Source organism: Mobula birostris, chromosome 10 (genome assembly GCF_030028105.1).
Source record: "Mobula birostris isolate sMobBir1 chromosome 10, sMobBir1.hap1, whole genome shotgun sequence".
In the NCBI taxonomy this organism is placed as follows: domain Eukaryota; kingdom Metazoa; phylum Chordata; class Chondrichthyes; order Myliobatiformes; family Myliobatidae; genus Mobula; species Mobula birostris.
In genome coordinates this window covers 145117349-145141867 of record NC_092379.1, presented here as the reverse complement: position 1 = coordinate 145141867, position 24519 = coordinate 145117349, and the positions used below count along the sequence as shown (strand labels likewise).

The following is a 24519-nucleotide window of genomic DNA, read 5'->3' as shown; positions in this document are numbered from 1 at the left end:
GTTGCTAGCAGCCCATTCTACGCACTCACCACTCTCTGTGTTTAAAAAAAAACACTTAACCCTGGCATCTCCTCTGTACCTACTTCCAGGCACCTTAAAACTGTACCCTCTCATGTAAGCCATTTCAGCCCTGGGAAAAAGCCTTTGACTATTCATATGATCAATGCCTCTCATCATTTTATACACCTCTATCAGGTCACCTCTCATCCTCTGTCGCTCCAAGGAAAAAAGACCAAGTTCACTCAACCTATTCTCATAAGGCATGCTCCCCAATCCAGGCAACATCCTTGTAAATCTCCTCTGCACCAATTCTATGGTTTCCACATCCTTCCTGTAGTGAGATGACCAGAACTGAGTACAGTACTCCAAGTGGGGTATGATCAGGGTCATATATACCTGTAATATTACCTCTCGGCCCTTGAACGCATTCCCACGGTTGATGAAAGCCAATGCACCACATGCCTATTTAACCACAGAGTCAACCTGCGCAGCAGCTTTGAGTGTCCTGTGGACACGGACCCCAAGATCCTTCTGATCCTCCACACTGACAAGAGTCTTACCATTAATTCTATATTCTGCCATCATATTTGACCTACCAAAGTGAACCACCTCACACTTCTCTGGGTTGAACTCCATCTGTTACTTCTCAGTTTTGCATACTTTCGACGTCCCGCTGTAACCTCCGACAGCCCCCCACACTATCCTCAACACCTCCAATCTTTGCGTCATCAGCAAATTTACTAAGCCAGGAATCCTGGCTATTTTCTTGATTAGTTTTTGTTCTTTAAGAGTTGTCCCAAACAAGTAGCTGCTCCGATTAATCAATGGCTCAATTAACGAGAATCTAATGTACAAACGTTTGTAGTTAAGGGACAACACAATAACTTACCTCCTGGATTGAAAATTTGCCTTATTTCAGTCATAAGGAAACTTTGAGCAGGTTGTGTCTCTTCATTAGTTAAGAATATTGAGACATGACCTTATGAAACGTATAGGATTCTGAGGGGGCTTGTCCATTCAGAAATCTGAGTTTTAGAAGAGGGGTTCCCGAGGTAAAACTGAGTTGAGTAGGTAGTCCTTGCCTGAATGTAATGGATCTTTGGATTCTCTACTCCAAATATTAAAGGATTACAGAGAATAGACAGAAAAGCAAAACTGAGGCCAAGATCAAATCACCTGTAGTGTTAGTAAATGGGGAAACAGACGATATTGTGCTCCCTTTTCTAATGTCCTTTTCTTTTCTCTCCTCCTTCAGGTCATTGCTTATGACACAACAGCTCCCGGTGCTGGCCCTTTGTTCCGAATTCCTGTCACAGTTATTATCCCTTCGAGGTTTGTGCAAACGAGTGTTTGGCTTGTTCTTGTGAACCCATACCTGCTGAGACTATGCTATCTGTATAAAGAAAAAAATGGAGGGCTCTGCAGGAGGGAAACGTTAGATGGATCTTGAAATACGTTAAAATGTCAGCACAATATCTTGGACCAAAGGGCCTGTACTATTCTATTTTTTATGTTCTCTGGGCTTTGGTTCCCAATCCTTGAGAGTATAGTGCATTCACCCTATCTATGTGAAACACTGCATGAAAATGGTACCGGGCCACAGGAGTAAAACATAGAACAGTACAGCACAATACAGGCTCTTCAGTCCACGATGTTGAGAATATGAAACCCATTTTATTGAGTGAACACAAGGTCAATCTGATCCCACATAGCCCTCCATTTTTCTAACATACACGTACCTATCTAAATGTTTCTTAAATACATAGAATAGTACAGCACAGTACAGGCCCTTCGGCCCACAGTGTTGTGCCGACCCTTAAACCCTGCCTCCCATATAACCCCCCACCTTAAATTCCTCCATATACCTGTCTAGTAGTCTCTTAAATTTCACTAGTGTATCTGCCTCCACGACTGACTCAGGCAGTGCATTCCACGCACCAACCACTCTCTGAGTGAAAAACCTTCCTTTAATATCCCCCTTGAACTTCCCACCCCTTACCTTAAAGCCATGTCCTGTTGTATTGAGCAGTGGTGCCCTGGGGAAGAGGCGCTGGCTATCCACTCTATCTATTCCTCTTATTATCTTGTACACCTTTATCATATCTCCTCTCATCCTCCTTCTGTCCAAAGAGTAAAGCCCTAGCTCCCTTAATCTCTGATCATAATGCATACTCTCTAAGCCAGGCAGCATCCTGGTAAATCTCCTCTGTACCCTTTCCAATGCTTCCATATCCTTCCTTTAGTGAGGCGACCAGAACTGGACACAGTACTCCAAGTGTGGCCTAACCAGAGTTTTATAGAGCTGCATCATTACCTCGTGACTCTTAAACTCTATCCCTCAACTTATTAACTACCCTATCTACCTGTGAGGAAACTTTCAGGGATCTGTGGACATATACCCCCAGATCCCTCTGCTCCTCCACACTACCAAGTATCCTTCCATTTACTTTGTGCTCTGCCTTGGAATTTGTCCTTCCAAAGTGTACCACCTCACACTTCTCTGGGTTGAACTCCAGCTGCCACTTCTCAGCCCACCTCTGCATCCTATCAATGTCTCTCTGCAATCTTCAACAATCCTCTACACTATCCACAACACCACCAACCTTTGTTCCGTCTGCAAACTTGCCAACCCAGCCTTCTACCCCGACATCCAGGTGGTTAATAAAACTCACGAAAAGTAGAGGTCCCAGAACCGATCCTTGTAGGACACCACAAGTGACAACCTTCCAATCCGAATGTACTCCCTCCACCACCACCCTCTGCTTTCTGCAGGCAAGCTAATTCTGAATCCACCTGGCCAAACTTCCCTGAATCCCATGCCTTCTGACTTTCTGAATAAGCCTACTGTGTGGAACCTTGTCAAATGCCTTACTAAAATCCATGTAGATCACATCCACCGCACTACCCTCGTCTATATGCCTGTTCACCTCCTCAAAGAACTCTTATCAGGCTGGTTAGACACGACCTGCCCTTCACAAAGCCATGCTGACTGTCCCTGATCAGACCATGATCCTCTAAATGCCCATAGATCCTATCTCTAAGAACCTTTTCCAACAGCTTTCCCACCACAAACGTAAGGCTCACTGGTCTATAATTACCCAGACTATCCCTACTACCTTTTTTGAACAAGGGAACAACATTCGCCTCCCTCCAATCTTCCAGTGCCATTCCCATGGACAACGAGGACATAAAGATCCTAACCAGAGGCTCAGCAATCTCTTCCCTCACCTCGTGGAGCAGCCTGGGGAATATTTCAGCGGGCCCGGGGAACTTATCCGTCCTAATGTATTTTAACAACTCCAACACCTCCTCTCCCTTAATATCAACATGCTCCAGAACATCAACCTCGCTCATATTGTCCTCACCATCACCAAGTTCCCTCTCATTGGTGAATACCAAGTAGAAGTATTCATTGAGGACCTCGCTCACTTCCACAGCCTCCAGGTACATCTTCCCACCTTTATCTCTAATCGGTCCTACCTTCGCTCCTGTCATCCTTTTGTTCTTTACGTTATTGAAGAATGCCTTGGGATTTTCCTTTGCCCAATTCACCAAGGCCTTCTCATGCCCCCTTCTTGCTCTCCTCAGACCCTTCTTAAACTCCTTTCTTGCTACCCTATATTTCTCAATAGACCCATCCGATCCTTGCTTCCTAAACCTCATGTAGGTGTCCCTAATGTATGTGCCTCTCCCACCTGGCAGATTATTCCTTGCACCCACCACTCTAAAAATCTTACCAGGGATACATATATTAGGGACACTGAAGACACTCTTAGATAGGCACTTGGACGAAAGAAAATTGGAGGGCTGTGTGAGAAGGAAGTGTTAGATTGGTCTTGGAGTAGCTTAAGAGGTTGGCACAATATCGTGGGCTGAAGTGCCAGGATTGTGCTACAGTGTTCTATGTCCTTAATAGGATGCCACTGTCAATAATTGTTAAACTCTATTGAAGGACAGTCAGAGATTGGTTTTGTGAACAGAAAACACCAGCAATGATTTCAATTATTAATTCATTAGTTATAAATATGCATACATTAAATGTGTTAGCTTCAAAATAAAATTGTGGATTTTGCAATCATCAAGAACTGGTTTTGAACCTGCTTTCTGTGGTACTAATGAGTGTGGTTAAAGAAGATAACTCTACTGTCAACATCTCCTTTAAAGATCAGAGAAAGATCAGAGTTTGGAGTTAATCCAGAAGTGACTAAGGATAGATTCAAGAGGGAAAATGGGAATTGCTAGATGGATATAAAGATAAATCGGATCCTTGGGTTGAGGTTCTAAACTGGAAAAAGGCCAAATTTGAAGAAATGAGAAAGGGTCTAAAAAGCGTGCATTGGGACAGTTTGTTCTCAGGCAAGGATGTGTTTGGCAAGTGGGAGGCATTCAAAGGAGAAATTTTAAGAGAGCAGAGTTTGTATGTTCCTGTCAGGATTAAAGGCAAAGTGAATAAGAATATGGAACCTTGGTTCTCAAAGGATATTGGAACTCTGATAAAGAAGAAGAGAGAGATGTATGACATGTATAGGAAACAGGGAGCAAATAAGGTGCATGAGGAGTATAAAAAGTGCAAAAAAATACTTAAGAAAGAAATCAGGAGGGCTAAAAGAAGGCATGAAGTTGCTTTCGCAGTTAAGGTGAAGGATAATCCTAAGAGCTTCTACAGGTATATTAAAAGCAAAAGGATTGTAAGGGATGAAATTGGTCCTCTTGAAGATCAGAGTGGTCGGCTATGTATGGAACCAAAAGAAATGGGGGAGATCTTAAATGGGTTTTTTGTGTCTGTATTTACTAAGGAAACTGGCATGGAGTCAATGGAAATAAAGCAAACAAGTAGTGAGGTCATGGAACCTATACAGATTGAAGAGGAGGAGGTTCTTGCTATCTTGAGGTAAATCAGAGTAGATAAATCCCCAGGACCTGACAGGGTATTCCCTCGGACCTTGAAGGAGACTAGTGTTGAAATTACAGGGGCCCTGGCAGATATATTTAAAATGTTGGTATCTACATGTGATGGTGCCGGAGGATTGGAGGATAGCTCACATTGTTCCATTGTTTAAAAAAGGCTCTAAAAGTAATCTGGGAAATTATAGGCCAGTAAGTTTGATGTCGGTAGTAGGTAAATTATTGGAAGGAGTACTAAGAGATAGAATCTACAATATTTGGATAGACAGGGACTTATTAGGGAGAATCAACATGGCTTTGTGCGTGGTAGGTCATGTTTAACAAATCTATTAGAGTTTTTCGAGGAGGTTACCAGGAAAGTGGATGAAGGGAAGGCAGTGGATGTTGTCTACATGGACTTCAGTAAGGCCTTTGACAAGGTCCCGCATGGGGGGTTAGTTAGGAAGATTCAGTCGCTAGGTGTACATGGAGAGGTGGTAAATTGGATTAGACATTGGCTCAATGGAAGGAGCCAAAGAGTGGTAGTGGAGGATTGCTTCTCTGAGTGGAGGCCTGTGACTAGTGGTGTGCCACAGGGATCAGTGCTGGGTCCATTGTTATTTGTCATCTATATCAATGATCTGGATGATAATGTGGTAAGTTGGATCAGCAAATTTGCTGATGATACAAAGATTGGAGGTGTGGTGGACAGTGAGGAAGGTTTTCAAAGCTTGCAGAGGGATTTGGACCAGCTGGAAAAATGGGCTGAAAAATGGCAGATGGAGTTTAATAGAGACATGTGTGAGGTATTGCACATTGGAAGGACAAACCAAGGTAGAACAGACAAGGTAAATGGTAGGGCACTGAGGAGTGCAGTAGAACAGAGGGATCTGGGAATACAGATACAAAATTTCCTAAAAGTGGCGTCACAGGTAGATAGGGTCGTAAAGAGAGCTTTTGGTACATTAGCCTTTATAAATCAAAGTATTGAGTTTAAGAGTTGGAATGTTAAGGTGAGGTTGTATAAGTCATTGGTGAGGCCGAATTTGGAGTATTGTGTGCAGTTTTGGTCACCAAGTTACAGGAAGGATATTAATAAGGTTGAAAGAGTGCAGAGAAGGTTTACAAGGATGTTGCCGGGACTTGAGAAAGTGAGTTACAGAGAAAGGTTGAATAGGTTAGGACTTCATTCCCTGAAGCATAGAAGAATGAGGGGAGATTTGACAGAGTTATATAAAATTATGATGAGTATAGATAGAGTGAATGCAAGCAGGCTTTTTCTACTTAGGCTAGGGGAGGGTAAAAAACAGAGGACATTGGTTAAGGGTGAAGGGGGAAAAGTTTAAAGGGAACATGGGGGGGGGCTTCTTCACACGGAGGGTGGTGGGAGTGTGGAATGAGCTGCCAGGTGAAGTGATAAATGTGGGCTCACTTTTAACATTTAAGGAAAACTTTGACAGGTACATGGATGAGAGGTGTACGGAAGGATATGGTCCAGGTGCAGGTCAGTGGGACTAGGCAGAAAAATGGTTCGGCACAGCCAAGGAGGGCCAAAAGGCCTGTTTCTGTGCTGTAATGTTCTATGGTTCTATGGAAAAAGATCCCATAGTTGATTCGGGGAGTCACGTGGAGTTATTGACTAATCACGGTGATGAGTAGGTATCATTGAATCTACGACAGACCCAAACAGACAGAGGCAACTCCCAGGAGGAGCTTTGGGAATTATAGGTTCAAAATCCGTCCCTGTTTCTCCGTGGCTGCTCACTCCCCATCTATAGCTTAAATCATTCAGGTGTTGAATCCTAAGATATTCTGGAAAAACATTTAATCACCCTCACAGTTAGTATTAATTCAAATTTAAGTTTATTGTCATCTGACTGTACATATATACAACCAAATGAAACGATGTTTCTCTGGTGCACACACAAAACATGTAGTGCACACACAAAACATGTATCTCACACAGCACATAAACCAAAATATTACCACAAATAAGTTCATAAAATATAATTCAGAAATGCATGCAGTGCGCTGCACAGATAAATAATAAACAGCTCACTGTCCTAGTGAGGAGCCCTTGGTGATGCCAGGGTATTGATTAGTCTCGTAGCTTGAGGGAAGAAGCTGTTACCCAGTCTGGCAGTCCTAGTCCTGATGCTCCTGGACCTCCTTCCTGACAGCAGTGGGTCAGAGAGATTGTGGAATGAGTGGTTGGGATCCTCAACAATACTCCGGGTCCTTCGTCTGCAAAAATTCTCAGTGAATGTCATAAATAGAGGGGAGGGAGTCTCCGGTGATCCTCTGATTATTAGAACAAAAGCCATAGGTTGAGCATGAGTCCAGAATTCCCACACAAGAGGAATCATTCAATAATGTCAATGGAAGCGACTGCAAAGTTTGCATTTGTGGCTTTCTTCTACTCACTGACGTTGTAGATAATAAAACTATTTTAATTGTTCTCCTTCCTCCGTGTGGCTCCAGGGTAAATGCAGGTTGTGAATACAAAATTGAGCAAAAAGATGTTGCCTTCAAGCCTGGAGACATCAGAAGAGAATTTATTGAAGTACCCCAAGGAGCTACGTGGGCTGGTGCGTGATACATTCCTGCTAATTTTCTTAGATATGTTATAGCTCAAGTCATTCAGCTATATTTATTTATTTAGAGATACATCATGGAACAGGCCCTTCTGGCTCTTTAAGCTGTGCTGCGCAGAAATCCACTGATTTAACCCTAATCTAATTATAGTACAATTTGCAATGACCAATTAACCTACTAAGTGGTACGCCCTTGGACTGTGGGAGGAAACTGGAGCAGCCAGAGAATCCCACGCGGTCACAGGAAAGAAGGTACAAACTTGCTTGCAGAGGAGGCCAGAATTCAATTCCGCCCCGCGCTGCAATAGCGTTTTGCTAAATACTGTGCTACCATGGTACCCCTAATAAACACAACAGATGGATCTGGAAAAATGATAGAACATCAGTAATTCAAACATCTTCCAAGAATTCTTGAACAAAAACTCATTCTTGTGCTGTGAGTGTAACTGGTCATCTGTAGTTGCACTTGATAGAGTGTTGGCCATGATTTGCTGTCCTGGGCTACCATTCCTGAGCCCAAATTGATGGTAAGATGTAAGATAGTAGTAGGCAGTCGTCGATCCCAAGGGTTCTTGGGTTTGCTCCTCTAGTGGACTGTGGACTGTGTCCTCTCCGGGGCACAAGCCCGGGTGGGAAGATTTGAAGAGCTGGCTGTTGCCCATGCGGCGGGTTCCCCCTCTCCACGTTACTGATGTAGTCAAAGGGAAGGGCAAGCGCCGATGCAGCTTGACACCAGTGTCGTCGTAGAGGTTGCCAGAGTGAAGTTGTTAACAACATCAAACTGCCTTAGAGACTCCAGCTTCCACTGGGTTTTCTCCTGAAGCCTTTCCCATGGGTGGGTATGGCCGCAAGGCAGCAGAGGTTTAACATCAGACTTTTCCTTCTCCAAAGGTAAGATAGGATAAAGATGAGAGGTAAAATAGGATGGAGTTAAAATAGGCTGGCGGTAAGTGGTGAGATAGGATAGCGGTCAGTGGTGAGATAGGCTAGCGGTAAGTAGTAAGATAGGATAGAGGTAAGTGGTGAGATAGGCTAGAGGTAAGTGGTGAGATAGGTTAGCGGTAAGTGGTAAGACAGGCTAGAGGTGATAGAGAAGAGGTAAGATCGGGTAGGAGTAAGAGGTAGGATGAGATAGAGGTAAGAGGAAAGATAGGGGACTTGAGGAAGATTGTTTTGACCTTGATGAAGGTTAAAATCTGGAACTCAGTGCCTGACGGGCTGGTGGAGCTGGGATACTCCATTACCATTATAAAGCATTTAGATAACACTTGCATTGCCAAAACATAGAAGATTATAGACATAGTGCTGTTAAATGGAATTAGTATAGGTCGAAATTTAAAGATTAATGTTTCTGTCACATATATGTCTAAACGTAGAAACGTACAGTGAAATGAGTCATTTGCATCAACGACTAGCATAGTTCGAGGATGTGCCCTGGGGCAGCTTGCAAGTGTCACCACACTTCTGGTGCCCACAATTTACTATCTTTGACCTGTACGTCTTTGAAATGTGAGGGGAGACTGGAGCGCCCAGAGGAAACCCATATCGTCTCAGGGAGAGTATACAAACTCCTTATAGAGAGCTAGAGGGAATTAAACCCCAATTAATGGCACTGGAAAGCGTTACATTAATTGCAGTGCTGGCGTGCCTATACTAATAGACGGCTGATGCAGACACAGTGGAGCAACAAGTGAGAGTAACAATTTAATCCTTGGGTTTCAGAGCATCTGTGAGGGCCCTTATCCTCCTCATCTCTCTGCACTGTTTTGGTACCATGTTGTTCCTGTTGTAATATTAACAGTTAGAAATGCATTGTATGGATACTGTGGTTAACACAAGTACAGGTAATATAGGGGTTGATCTTCTTGGAGCTATTAATTCATGCCTCTCTTAGGAACTTGTTTCCAGTGGTCTACAAGGCATAGATCATGTGGAGAGCCAGAGACTGTTCCCTTGGGCGGAAATGGCCAATAAGAGGGACATATTTGTAAGGTGATTAGAGGAAAGCATAAGGGGGATGTCAGATGTTTTTTTTGAACAGAGATTAGTGGGTGCATGGAACGCTTTCCCATGGATGTGGTAGAGATAGATGTGTTAAGGACATTTAAGAAACTCTTAGATTGGCATGTGGATGATAGAAAAATAGAGGGCTATGTAAGAGGGAAGGGTTAAATTAAGCTTAGAGTAGGTTAAAGGGTCAGCATAATTATCATGGGCAGAAGGGCCTGCGCTGTGTTTTAATGTTCTGTGTTCTATGTTCCAGAGATAACTTTAACTTCGAGGTCGGAAGACAAAACATCGGAGTTTGTAGTGCATGCTGTCCAGCTTCAGAAACTGAAAGCCTTCCGGGTGCATGAATTTTACCGACACCTGTACCTGTCGGAGAAAGCTACCGCAACGGATAGTTTTGCAGTCCGTGTGAGTATTGCACCACTACTGGTTGCAAGCACGTTCCGAAGATCCGTATTCTTATTTCGACTTTTTAATGAATGGACTGAAACTTCATTACCAGAAGGTTATAAGGCATAGGTGAAGAATTCGGCCATTCGGTCCATCAGTTTGTTCCTCCATTTGATTATGGCTGATTCGTCAACCCTCTCAACCCCATTCTCTACCCTTCTTCCCGTAACCTTTGACACCCTTACTAATCAAGAACCTGTCAATCTTCCCTGTAACTATAACCAATGACTTGGCCTCCACAGACATCTGTGGCAATGAATTTCACAGATTCACCACCATCTGGCTAAAGAAATTCCTCATCTCTGTTCTAAAGGGATGTCCCTCTATTCCAAGGCTGTGGCCTCTGGTCTTGGACTCAACCACTTCAGGAAACATCTTCTCCATATCCACTGTATCCAGACCTTTCAATATTCAATGGGTTTTAATAAGATTCTCCCTCATTCTTCTAAACTTTAACAAGTACAGGCCCAGAGCCATCAAACACTCCTCATACCTTAACCCTTTCATTCCTGTGATCATTCTCATGAGCGTCTTCTGGAGCCTCTTCAATGCCAGCACATCTTAGAAATGGGGCCCAAAACTGTTCACAGTACTCCAAATGCATTTCGATTTCCCTGAAACAATCCAATTATATCCATGTTGACTATTTTTTAATTTGTGCCCTAATGCCTGCGAAGGTTGTTGAATATGTTTATTGATTTCTTATTCTACAAATTAATATTTTAAAATTCGACCTGTGCAAATGATGTGATGACTGAAGGGGTCAATGAAGTGTTTAGTTATAGTTTTCAAAGTAAATTTATAATCAAAGTACGGATGCATTACTCAAGTTCAAAATTATTTAATGTAATTTCCAGTGCACAAGTGTAAAGGAGAATGAAATAGTTGTTACTCTGAATCTGATACAGCACAAAAAAACACAAAAGATAAAGAACACAATAATAAAAAAACACAATAAATATAAAGGCATAAGATAGCTTATGTAGATTGAGCGTATGTCCATGATGTGACGCTTGGCACAGGATGTCTGTACATAAGGTAACTGACAGGAGATGATAAAGTAGTGGTGATTGGGGGTATGGATGGGTGGGTTAGGGGGTGGAGGTGTAGATCAGTGTTACTGATTGAGGAAAGTAACTGTTTTTGAGTCTGGTGATCCTGGTGTGGATGCTATGTAGCCTCCTCCCTGACAGGAGTGGGGCAAACTGTCCATGAGAAAGTATACTACTGTGAGATTCATTTGGTGCAGACCTTTAAGGAAAAAAAGAAATTCGGTAGAATTTTTGAAAAACTATACACGAACAAACAAAGACTGACAAACAACTAACATGCAAAAGAAGACGAACTGCAAATAAAAATGATACTGAGAGCACGAGTTGTAAAGAGTCCTTGAAAGTGAATCTGCAAGCTGCAGATTCAGTCTAGAGTAGTGGTGATTGAAATTATCCACGCTGATTCAAGACAATAATGTTCCTAAATCTGATGGTGTGGAATGTACGAGGGGTGATTGATAAGTTTGTGGCCTAAGGCAGAAGGAGTCAATTTTAGAAAACCTAGCACATTTATTTTTCAACATAGTCCCCTCCTACGTGTACACACTTAGTCCAGCGGTCGTGGAGCATCTTTGTAGAAGTGGTCCACAGCAGGGGTGAGTGATAAGTTTGTGGCCTAAGGTAGAAGGAGATGAGTTATTAACTTCAAACTTTCTGCATTTTCACGCAGAGTTGAACTGCACGTGCATGTAACAAGAGCTGTATAACTCACCTCCTTCTACCTTAGGCCACGAACTTATCAATCACCCTTGCTATGGACCACCTTTTGGAGGTCCAAGACGCCGAATTCTACAAAGAAGGGATCTGTATGCTCAACGACCACCGGACTAAGTGTGTAAATGTAGGAAAAATAAATGTGCTAGCTTTTCTAAAATTGACTCGTTCTCCCTTAGGCCACGAACTTATCAATCACCCCTGGTAAGTCTCATGTACCTCTGGGAGCAAAGGGAAGAAATGCTGTGTGTAAGAAAGTATTGACTCTGAGAGCAAGTTCAGCCAGACAGAGTGGAGGAATGGTGGATGAAGCCTGAGCAGCAATTCAAGGAGCTGGTGGGGTAAACAGGTTGTTGTGCTGAGTGGCAAGGAATTTGAAGAACTGAATTTCTGAACAAAAGTGGATGTGATGCCACAGAGAATGTAGACTTTTGGATGGAGAAAAAGCCGGAGGAAATGAGTTGTTCAGTGAGGGGGAGCAGACAAATAGTTGGGTGTCAGGAGAGCAGAGATGGGATGCGGTGAAATGGTACCTCTCCATAGGAAATCACTGGAGGTGATTTGGTGGGCAGCAATAGGGTTTTAGTCCAGAGAACATAGAAGGAGTTAAATAGGCAATAAGCAGCTCAAGACATCTACAAAGAACATTGCCACAGGAAAGCAGCATCTGTCATCAGAGACCCCCAGTAACCAGGACATGCTCTTTTCTCACTGCTGCCATCAAGAATAAGGTGCAGGAGCCTCAAGACCCAAACCACCAGACGCAAGAACAGTTATTGCCAATCAACTATCAGGCTCTTGAACCAATGGGGATAACTTCACTCACCCCAACACTAAACTGGTTCCATAACTTGTGGACTCACTTCCAAGTCTGTATAAGTTTTATATATATTTATTGCTTATTAATTAGTATTGTTATGAAGAAGAAGCAGAAAGCTCTTAACTCCGAGTGGAGCCATCGGGACGCCGTCATGACGGTGTTTTTTTTTTAGCAGGCTTTCTTATTTTTACAAGGCCGAGTTGCTAGCTCGACGCTCAACCCAGCACGGATAGAAAGCGTGCAAGGGAGCAGGCTGGACCTGAAGTCGGGAGCCTTTGCTCTGAAGTCTGGCGCTGATGCCACTACGCCACCAGCCAGCCATTATTATTATTTTGTTTTTGTATTTGTACAGTTTATTTTATTTGCATGAAAATTTTTATTACAGCATCATCATGTACTACTTTGAGAGTCATATTTTTGTGGCCATTCACAGTATAAGAAAGAAATATTTATTTATTTCATTTTGCGATATAGCACAGAACAGGCCTTTCCAGGCCTTTGAGCTGCACCATCAATTGTCCCACCAATTAAACAGCAGTCTGATCACAGGACACTTTACAATGAGAAATTAGACTACTAACCTGTACGTCTTCGGACTGAGGGAGGAAACTGGAGCACCTGAAAAAAACCCATGTGCCCAGAAAGGAACGTAAAACTTGCTTACAGATGTCACCAGAACTGAACTCCAAAATCTGACACCCTGAGCTGTAATAGCATCACCATAACTGCAAGGCTACTGCGCACCCCATTCAATTACAATAGAGTCAATTAAAAACTACACACAAAGACTGACAAACAACGAATGTATATAAGAAGACAAACCTCCCGGCAGGAGGAGAAGATGGCGACGCGACGGCAGCGCATACGGCCACTTCGGTGATGATATCTGTTATCTGTCAAATAGGGGACCATGCACAATTCTGATTTGATGGAGACGGACGTGAGAGTACGGAGGAATATCTGGAAAACTTCTGAAATGCCCACTTCGTTGCCGCTGCTACTGTGTGGTAATCGGAATCTCTGGAGCTGAAGACCTCGAAATCCTTGGCTTTGTGTGTTTCAGCGGCTGGGGAGAGGTCGAAGGCGCTCGTCAGAGGATGGCGCTCGGGAGGCTGGTCGGAAGCTTGGAGTTTTCAGACGGATGGACTTAGTGTCGGCTGTGGTCAGGTGCTTCCAAGGTATCGGCAAGTTGACGGTGCCTGGAGGTTTATGGCAGGGAGTTTCTCCCTTTTGCTGCCGCTATCGGGGACTCGGGAGTCGATTGACTCGGAACATTGAGACTTTTTTTTTTACTGTGCCTATGATCTGTTCTTCATCAAATTATGGTATTGTTTGCACTGCTGTAACTATATGTTATAATTATGTGGTTTTGTCAGTGTTAGTCCTTGGTTTGTCCTGTTTTCTGTGATATCACTCCGGAGAAACATTGTATCATTTCTTAATGCATGTATGCATTTCTAAATGACAATAAAAGAGGACTGAGTGTTCTCATAATCTAATCTAACTGTGCAAATACAAAACAATAAGTAAATAAATAACTCTGAGGAAGTGAATGAAAATAACCTATTCACTTTTTGTAGGAAGGAGGGACCATTGAGGTTTGCATTGCTCACTGGTGGTCGAGCCTGGGCCATACTGCCATTGACTACACCATTTCATTCCATGGGCTGAAATGCAGCACTGATGTAGTGCACATTGTAAGTATTGACTTCTCTGCTTTTTTAATATTAGAATATATAATAGTACAACACAGGAACAGCCCCTTCAGCCCACAAGATTGTGCTGAACCAATTAAGACCATAAGATATAGGAGCAGCATTCGGCTACTTGGCCCATCGAGTCTCCTCCGTCATTTCATCATGGCTGATCCAATTTTCCTCTCAGCCCGAATCTGCTGCCTTCTCCCTGTACCACTTAATGCTCTGACCAATCAAGAACCTAACAACCTCTGTTTTAAATATGCTCAATGACTAGGCCTTCACAGCTACCCGTGGCAAACAATTCCCCAGATTTACCAAGCTCTGACTAAAGAAGCTCCTTCTCATCTCCGTTCTAAAAGGATGCCCCTCTATTCTGCGACGGTGTCCTCTGGTCTTAGCCTCTCCCACCATAGGAAACATCCTTTCCACATCCACTCTCTCAAGGCCTTTCACTATATGATAGGTTTCAATCAGGTCACCCCTCATTCTTCTGAATTCCAGTGAATACAGGCCCAGACCCATCAAATTCTCTTCATATGACAAGCCATTCAATCCTGGAATCATTTCTGTGAACCGCCTTTGAACCCTCTCCAGTTTCTGCACATCCTTTCTAAGACAAGGGACCCAAAACTAGTTAAGGCCACACCAGTGCTTTATAAAGTTTCAACATGTATGCACAAGAACTCCCAAGTTTATTTGTGCCTCAGTTTTTATCTATCTTCTCTTTTCTCTCCATTTAGAAAATAGTCAACCCTTTCATTTCTTTTACCAAATGCATGACCATACACTTTCCAACACTGTATTCCACCTGCCACTTCTTTGCCCTTTCTCCCAATCTGTCTATCCCTCTGTGGCTTCTCTACTTCCTCCAAACTACCTGCCCCTCCATCTATCTTCATATTGTCTGCAAACTTTGCAACAAAGCCATCAATTCCATTGTAACCCCCAGGTTCGGTGGGCTGTGTTAGTCTAGGGAAAGGCACTCTCCGGCCCGCCAATCTTGTGATGTCTTCCCCTGTTATAAATCAGTACCACAAAATAACAAACAGTGCACCATATGCAATTAAATGATTGAGCTTTATAATTCTTAATTTAACTAGAGGGTTAGTAAAGAAAACAAAAAGAAAAGGGCCCATTTTAATGGAACAGTGTAATGCACAATTGGAGCTCATGATTTTCCTGTCCATTCGTTCTCCATTGATTTCCTCCAGGCATCGTTGACTCCCAACCCCATTCCACGTCCACTCAGTCCTGCAGTCTACAACCTCTCCATTCTGGTATCTTCTCTCTAACATCTTCCACCGAGCCAAAGCCCGCAAATCCCTTCTCTCAGACGCACAAGAAAGAAACAATATGCCTCTCATTGGATGGCACACATTCAAAAGCCCCTGTTATCTCTAGTCATAACTCAAACACTGCTGCTACAGGGAAACTATTACATTAGCAGTAAAACCTTATGGAGCATTACACCATCATCCAAGTTATTGACATATAATGTAAAAAGAATCAGCCATAATGCAGTCCCCTGTGGAACACCACTAGTTACCGCAGCCAACCAGAAAAAGCTCCCTTTATTCCTACTCTTTGCTCTCCTGCAATCAGCCACTGCTTTATCCATGCTAGAATCTTCCCTGTAATACTCTGGATTCATAGCATGTTCAGCAGCCTCATGTGTGGCACCTTGTTAAAGGCCTTCTGAAAATCTAAGTACAAAGCAACAACCAATTCTCCTTTGTTTATCCTGCTTGTTATTTCTTCAAAGAATTCCAACAGATTTGTCAAGCAAGATTTTCCCTTGAGGAGACCATGCTGACTACAGCCTATTTTATCATGTGCCTGAGACCTCAATCTTAATAATTGACTCCCAACATCTTCCCAACCACTGAGGTCAGACGAACGGGCCTATAATTTCGTTTTTTCTGCCTCTCTCCCTTCTTGAAGAGTGGAGTGACATTTGCAATTTTCCAGAATCTTGTGATTCTTGAAAGATCATTATTAATGTCTCCATGATCTCTTCAGCCACCTCTTTCAGAACCATGGGGTGTACGTCATCTGGTCCAGGTGACGTATCTACCTTCAGACCTTTCAGCTTCCCAAGACCTTTTCTTTAGTTATGGTAACTTCGCTCACTTCATGACCCCTAACATCTGGAACTTCCACCATACTGCTACTGTCTTCTACAGTGAAATTGATGCAAAATACTTCACTCAGTTCATCTGCCATTTTGTCTCCTATTACTACCTCTGCAGCATCGTTTTCCAGCGATCCTGTCCCTCTTCCCTGTCTTTTACAGTTAAATTAGCAAACAAGTGGCTAACTAAACTAATCTTTATATCCATATCCTTCCACTTCCCTCACATTCATGTGCCTATCTAAACACCTCTTAAAAGTCTAATGTACCTGCCTCTCCCATCACCCCAGGCAGCATATTCCAGATACCCACCACTCTCTGTGTAAAAATGTTGCCCCTCACATCTCCTTTGAATGTACTACCTCTCATGTTAAATGCTTGCCTTGTAGCGTTCAATATTTCAAATATACGACATTTTCTTAGCAGTCTGTTCAGATAATAAGCTTTGGGAATTACTCATTTTTGTACCACTGTTTATGGCTCGAGAATGCGTCTTTGTTAAAATTCTTTCCCTCAAGTTTTATTTCAATGGCTTCCTTTACTGGGCGGTCCCAAAAACCATTGATATGGCACAGTAGTTTTGTGCTGTCAAAGTCAATTGAATGCAATGTTCTGCTACCGCATTAAGGAGCACTTGAGGTGTATCCGTTTGGGTTACCTGGAGAGATCAGCGGTAGCAGAACATTGCATTCTCAATGGCTATAGGATTGACTTCGATGGTCCAAGAAAACTGTGTCACACCAGTGCCTTTTGGGACTATTTGGTAAAGGAAACCTTTGAAATAAAGCTACAGGAAAAGGATTTTAACAAAGACGTAGGTCTCACCCTAAGTAAGAACTGGAATTTGATTGTAAACAAGGTGGGAGAGCGGAAATCTGATAGGGACAGACTACGGGGATATAAATACCATCGAGCTAGATCCCTGATGAAGCTGGTAGTTTGTCATCAAAACATCGGTTATTGGAGTACGGTGCCAACGCAGTAGAGAGTTCTCACGCATGTCCAGTGAAGAGCTTTAAAAACGCCGTCTCCATAAAACAGGTGTGAGAGCAGTTGTAGGAGTGGTTTGAGTCAGAGCTGTAAGTCTTTGACTCAGCAAGGCTTCAGCGAGAACAAGTGGAGGTAAAGTAAGTAAGTTCATTCCCTATTTCTAATTTTTTTTTACTTATTTAACTCTTGAGAGAATAGTGGGTATTGTATGTCTACATGGCCAGTGTTGTATTCTGTTCTGGGTGTCAAATGTGGGGTTTCCAGGAGACTACCAGCCTCCCGGATGGCCACATCTGCATCAGCTACATTGAGATGCTGCTCCTTAGAGACCGTGTTAAGGAACTGGAACTGCTGCTCGATGACCTTCGGCATGTTAGGGAAAGTAAAGAGGTGATAGACAGGAGCTGCAGGGAGGTAGTCACCCAAGATTACAGGAGACAGATAAATGATTGACTGTCAGGAGAGGGAATGAAAAAGATCAGATAGTGGAGTGCATCCCTGTGGCCATCCCCCTCAACAATGAATACTCCATTTTGAGTACTATTGGTGGGGGTGGGGGGACCTGTCTTGGGCAGCAACAGCGGTCGTGCCTCTGGCACTGAGCATGACCCTGTGGGTCACAAATGTAGAGAACTGAAAAGGATGACAGCGGTACTGGGGGACTCTATGGCTAAGGGGACAGACAGGCACTTCTGTGTATGCAAAAAAAACATGGATGGTAGTTTGCCTCCCAGGTGCCAGGGTCTGTGATGAACGTAGAACATACACCATAGAAATTTACAGCACATTACGGGCCCTTCGGCCCACAATGTTATGCCTCCATGTAACCTACTCTAGAAACTGCCTAGAATTTCCCTAGCGCATAGTGGTCTATTTTTCTAAGCTCCGTGCACCTATGTAAGAGGCTCTTAAGAGATCCTATCGTATCCGCTTCCACTGCCGCCACTGGCAGTACAATCCACGCACCCACCACTCTCTGTGTGGAAAAACTTACCTCTGACAACGCTGTCCCCCCTTGTGTTAGCCATTTCAGCCCTGATCAGTGCCCCTCATCATCTCATACGCCTCTATCAGGTAACCTCTCATTCTCCGTCACTCCAAGGAGAAAAGGCCAAGTACACTCAACCTATTCTCATAAGGTACGCCCTCCAATCCAGGCAACATCCTTGTAAATCTTCTCTGCACTCTCTCTATACTATCCACAGCCTTCCTGTAGTGAGGTGACCAGAACTGAACACAGTACTCCAAGTGGGGTCTGACCAAGGTCTTATAAGCTGTGACGTTACCTCATGGCTCTTGAACTCAGTCCCACGGTTGATGAATGCCAACACATATACGCCTTCTTGCACAGCAGCTTTGAGTGTCCTATGGGCACGGAACCCAAGATCTCGCTGATCCTCCACATTGCCAAGAGTCTTACCATTAATATTATATTCTGTCTTCAAATTGGACCTACTGAAATGAACCACTTCACACTTATCTGAGTTGAAGTCCATCTGCCATTTCTCAGCCAAGTTCTGCATCCTATGGATGTCCTGCCAACAACACTCCAGACTATCCACAACACCCTCAACTTTTGTGTCATCAGCAAACTTACTAACCCACCCTTCTACTTCCTCATCCAGGTCATTCATAACAATCACAAAGAGGAGAGGTCCCAGAACAGATTCCTGTAGAACACCACTGGTCACCATCCTCCATGCAGAATACAAACCAGCTACAACCACCCTTTGCCTTCTTTGGGCAAGCCAATTCTGGATCCACAAAGCAAGGTCTCCTTGGATCCCATGCCTCCTTACTTTCTGAAGGGGCCTTGCATGGGGAACCTTATCAAATGCCTTACTGAAATCGATATACACTACACCCACTGCTCTACCTTCATCAATGTGTTTTGTTACATCCTCAAAGAATTCAATCAGACTCATAAGGCACAACCTGCCCTTGACAAAGCCATGCTGACTATCCCTAATCAGATTATGTCTCTCCAAATGCTCATAAATCCTGTCTCTCAGGATCTTCTCCAACAACTTGCCTACCACTGAAGTCAGACTCACTGGTCTATAATTTCCTGGGTTATCTCTACTCCCTTTCTTGAACAAGGAAACAACATTTGCAACCCTCCAATCTTTCAGTACCTCTCCCGTCCCTATTGTTGACGCAAAGATCATCGCAAGAGGCTCAGCAATCTCCACATTTGCTTCCCACAGTAGCTTGGGGTATATCTTATCTGGCCCCAGTGACTTATCTAACTTACTGCTTTTCTAAGTCTCCGGCACATCTGCTTTCTTAATGTCTATGTGCCGAAATGTTTCAGTCTGCTGTAAGTCATCCCCACAATTGCCATGGTCTTTTTCCCTGGTGAATACTGAAGCAAAGTATTCATTAAGTACCTCCACTACCTCCTCCAACTCCATGCACACGTTTCCACTATCGCACCTAATAGGTCCTCTTCTTACACGGCTCATTCTCTTGTTCTTCACATTCTTGTAGAATGCTTTGGGGTTTTCCTTAATCCTGCTCACCAAAGCTTTCTCATGACCCCTTCTGGCTCTCCTAATTCCATTCTTAAGCTCCTTCCTAGCAACCTTGTAATTTTCTAGAGCTCTAACAGTACCTAGTTTCTTGAACCTTTCGTAAGCTTTCCTTTTCTTCTTAACTAGATTTTCTACATCTCTTGTACACCATGGTTCTTTGACCCTACCATCCTTTCCCTGCCTCAATGGAACATACCTATGCAGAACTGCATGCAGATGTTCCCTGAACACTTGTCACATTTCTGCCATGCATTTCCCTGAGAATGTCTGCTCCCAATTTATGCTCCCAAGTTCCTGCCTAATAGCATCATATTTCATCCTACCCTAATTAAATATTTTCTCAAATTGTCTGCTCCTATCCCTCTCCAGCACTATGGTGAAAGAGATAGAGTTATGGTCACTACCTCCAAAATGCTCTTCCACTGAGAGATCTAACACCTGACCGGGTTCATTTCCCAATACCAGATCAAGTACAGCCTCTCCTCCAGTTGGCTTATCTACATATTGTGTCAGGAAACGTTCCTGACACAATTGAGAAGCTGAACCTCAAGGGTAGTAATTTCGGGTTTGCTGCCTATGCCACGTGACAGTGAGGATAGGAATAGAATGAGGTGGCAGATGAATGCGTGGCTAAAGAGTTGGAGCAGGAGGCAGGGATCTAAATTTCTGGTTTATTGGGACCTCTTCTGGGGCAGGTGAGCTCTACAAAAGGGATGGGTTGTACTTGAATCAGAGGGGGACCAATATTCTAGCAGGTAGATTTACTAGAGCTGTTGGGAGTGGTTTAAACTAAGATGGGAGCCAGTATGATAGAGATAAGGATGAGCAAGCAGGTTTACAAGTAGATGATAGGTGTAACATTGAATGTAAGGAAGGACAAGCCAATGATTGGATGTAAATGCACACAGAGCAGAGTTAAGTTACACCTCAGAGGCAAAATTCAGAAGGGCGAAGAATGTAGGACTGCAGGTGCTGTATTTAAATGCGTGTAGCAAGCTCGTGGCACAATTAGAGATTGGTCAGTATGAAGTTGTGGGCATCACTGAGTCGTGGTTGAAAGACGGCCATAATTGGGAGCTTAACATCAAAGCATATACTTTGTATTGATAGGACAGGCAGGAAGACCTAGACGGTGGTGTGGCTCTGTTATTAGGAGATGGAATTACATCTTTAGAAGAGGTGACATAAGGTCAGAGAATGTTGAATCTTTGTGGGTTGAGTTAAGAAACTGCAAGGGTAAAAAAAAAAATCATCTTGGGAATCATATATAGGCCTCCAAGTAGTAGCCAAGATGTAGGGTTGAGATTGCAAGGGGTGCTGGAAAGAGCATGTACTAAGGGTAATGGCACAATTATAAGAGAGGGGTAGTGGTAGAGGCAAATATATTAAGAACATTCAGGAGACACTTGGATAGGCATATGAATGGAAGAAAAAGGGAGGCCTATGTAGGCTTATGCTCGATCAACCTCTCATAAGCTAAACTTTCTAATCTAGGAGGCATTGCATTGGTTGTCAGGACAACATTGTGAGCTGAAGAGCATGTATTGTGCTTTAATGTTCTATATTCGATGAATGAATACTTGTGTTGTCTGTGAAAGGACTCAGAAGAAGTAAAGCAGTGTGAATGTGTGCCTTCACTTATTTTGTTCATCCTACATATAATCTTAGATCAGGTTGGTCTCCAGATACGAGGAGATTGAGAGGTGAACAACATTTTCACCCTTTGGCACTGAAGTCCACGTTTTGAGAGAAAAGCATTTTCTTTATTGAAGCTGTAAAGGACAGTTTGCACTCTTAGATAATAAATGTAATTGTAAGTAGAAGTGTGATTTGAGTATTGAATGTTATTCTGTAGGATGTGTAACTTTTCACCAGTAGATTCAATTAACAACTGTGCTTGCTTTTACAGAGAAATAGAAGTATTAACCCTATCTCTGTTTCTGTCTAGCATGCCTCTGAAGGTATTGTGCGATTTGATACCACAGCTTCAATGAAATATGAGGAAATTTCCCCTGTCTTCACTCTCAAAACCTGGGTGCAGACGCTTCGGTAATGTAAATGTTGTACTCAGTATAAATGCTCATGTGAAAATGTCACAGCAAGCCACACCGTAATGGTGTGTTGGGTCTGTTTGTGATGTTGTACGTTTATTTATTTTCAGATACAGTGCAGAACGAGCCCTTCCGGCCCACTGCGCCGCTTGCCCAGCAACCCACCTAGTCTAATCACAGGACAACTTACAATGCGCAGTTAACCTACTAACTGGTCTGTCTTTGGACTATGTGAGGAAACTGGAACACCCGAAAGCCCACAGAGTTCATGGGGAAAATGGGGAAAATGTACAATCTCCTTACAGGTGGCGCTGGAATTGAACTCTGAATTCTGGAATGCCCCGAGCTGTAATAGTGTGGCACTAACCACAGCCCCCCACCTCCACAGTTGTTGATAGTTACATTATCATCATACTAAGACGTAAGACATTGGAGCAGAGTCAAGCCACTCAGCCCATCGAATCTAATCCACTATTTCATCAAGGCTGATTTATTATCCTTCTCAAAAGATTTGATTTTTGCTTTTTGTTAGTGCTGTATCTCTGAGTCAGGAGTTTGCACTTTGGCCCATTCCTATAGTGGGGGAGTTTAGAACATCTCTTTAGAACAGAGATGAGAAGGGATTTCTTTAGCGGAGGATGGTGAATCTGTGGAATTCATTGCCACAGGTGGCTGTGGAGGCCAGGTCATAGGGTATATTTAAAATGGAGGTTGATAGGTTCTTGTTTAGTTGGGGCATCAAATGTTACGAGGAGAAAGCAGGAGAACAGGGTTGAGAGGGATAATAAATCAGCCATGGTGAAGTGGTGGAGCAGACTCAATGAGCAGGATGGCCTAATTCTGCTGCTCAGATTCTGGTCTTATGCCCAGAGACACCAGCATTAATCTTGTCTGACTCTTCTTTTGCAGTACAGAGGGACTGACGACCTTATGGAAGTAATTAAACTCTTAGGTGTAGATAAAGGATCCCATGGGACGATTAAAAGGAAGAATAGTTGGAGGAAGATTGGTCTTTGACGTTCCAACTAATATAATATCATTAAAATGTTGTTTAGTTACTTCTATATCTTTGCTCATGGGGAAAGTGACTACATTACAATAACTTCATTTCCAAAAGTAATTTGGTGGTTGTAAAGCATTTTAGAATGACTGAAGGTCAAGAATGATACTATAAACATGTCATGGAAATTTCTAAGTGGATTGATCACACTACATTTATGTTAATATTCTTTAATAAGGAGTGATACCTAACAATGAAAGCATCTTGCTCATGGGACTTTGGTGTCACAGTCTGAAAATTTTGTTGTGTCGCTCACGGGGCACGGACAGTGTAGGCTATATCCTTCGCCCTTTCTTTCTCTGCAAGTAATTTGCTGGCTTTGATGCTTGCATCAGACTGGGTAACTACAGCGTTTCCTTCCCTGCAGGTCCATTAGTGAGAATTGGATTCCATTGATGAGCTGCAACCAGTTGACAGATTAGATTTATTCAAATTGAGTCACCATTTGCCATGGGTGTTTTAAATTTTCTGGCTGAGTTACTGCACCTTTGACTAGTAGAACATGATGCCAGAATCTTTTGTCCTGCCTGCTTTCTCAGTGAACATCACTAAAAGCAGGTATTCCTGACATTTGTCATTCAAGAGCTTTTGTATACAGGCTGTCGCAATCACAAGATAACGATATAGAGTTATAGAGAACTACAGTATAGAAACAAGCCCTTTGGCCCATCTGCTCCAATGCCATATTTAAGTTTGCTGACAACACCACTGTCATTGGCTGATCAAAAGTGGTGGTGAATCGGTGTATCGGAGGGAGATTGAAAATCTATCTGAGTGGTGCCACAACATCTCACTCAATGTCAGCAAGAACAAGGAGATTATTATTGACTTCAGGAAGAAGAAACCATGAGCCAGACCTCATCGGGAGATCAGGGGTGGAGAGGGTCAGCGGCTTTAAATTCCTTGGTGTTATCATTTCAAAGGATCTGACCTGGGCCCAGCACATAAGTGCCATTACGAAGAAAGCATGGCAATGCCTCTACTTCCTTAGAAGTCTGTGAAGATTCTGCATGTCATTTAAAACTTTGACAAACTTTTATAGATGCATGGTGGAGAGTGTATTGACTGGCTGCATCACAGCCTGGTATGGAAATACCAGTGCATGGAATGGAAAATCCAACAAAAAATACGCCCAGTCCATCCCCACCTTTGAGCACATCTCCATGGAGTGCTGTCACAGGAAAGCAGCGTCCATCACCAGGGACCCCCACCATCCATGTCATGCTTTCTTCTCGTTGCTGCCATCAGGAAGGAGGTAGAGGAGCCTCATGGCTTACACCGCCATGTTCAAGAACAGCCCTCAACCATCAGGCTCTTGAACCAGACGGGGTAACTTCATTCACCCCAACACTGAACTGTTCCCACAATCTATGGATTCACTTTCAAGGACTCTTCATCTCATGTTTTCTATATTTATTGCTTGTTTATTTTTATTATTATTATTATTTATTATCTTTCTTTTTGTATTTGCACAGTTTGCTTTTTTTTTCCACTTTGGTTGCTTGCCCATCCTTTTGGGTGCAGTCTTT

At 43.1% G+C, this 24519-nt stretch overlaps 1 protein-coding gene across 2 annotated transcripts in view; it reads left to right on the top strand.

The window, feature by feature from the left end:
• Positions 1–24519, top strand: part of LOC140204370 (tripeptidyl-peptidase 2-like) — a 193393-nt gene that overhangs the window by 94183 nt on the left and 74691 nt on the right. For both annotated transcript variants that reach the window (XM_072271060.1, XM_072271061.1), the window contains exons 15-19: positions 1256–1332; positions 7366–7472; positions 9742–9896; positions 14105–14221; positions 21828–21928. In XM_072271060.1, the coding sequence (XP_072127161.1) occupies positions 1256–1332; positions 7366–7472; positions 9742–9896; positions 14105–14221; positions 21828–21928 (557 nt within the window). The remainder of the gene's footprint in view (positions 1–1255; positions 1333–7365; positions 7473–9741; positions 9897–14104; positions 14222–21827; positions 21929–24519) is intronic.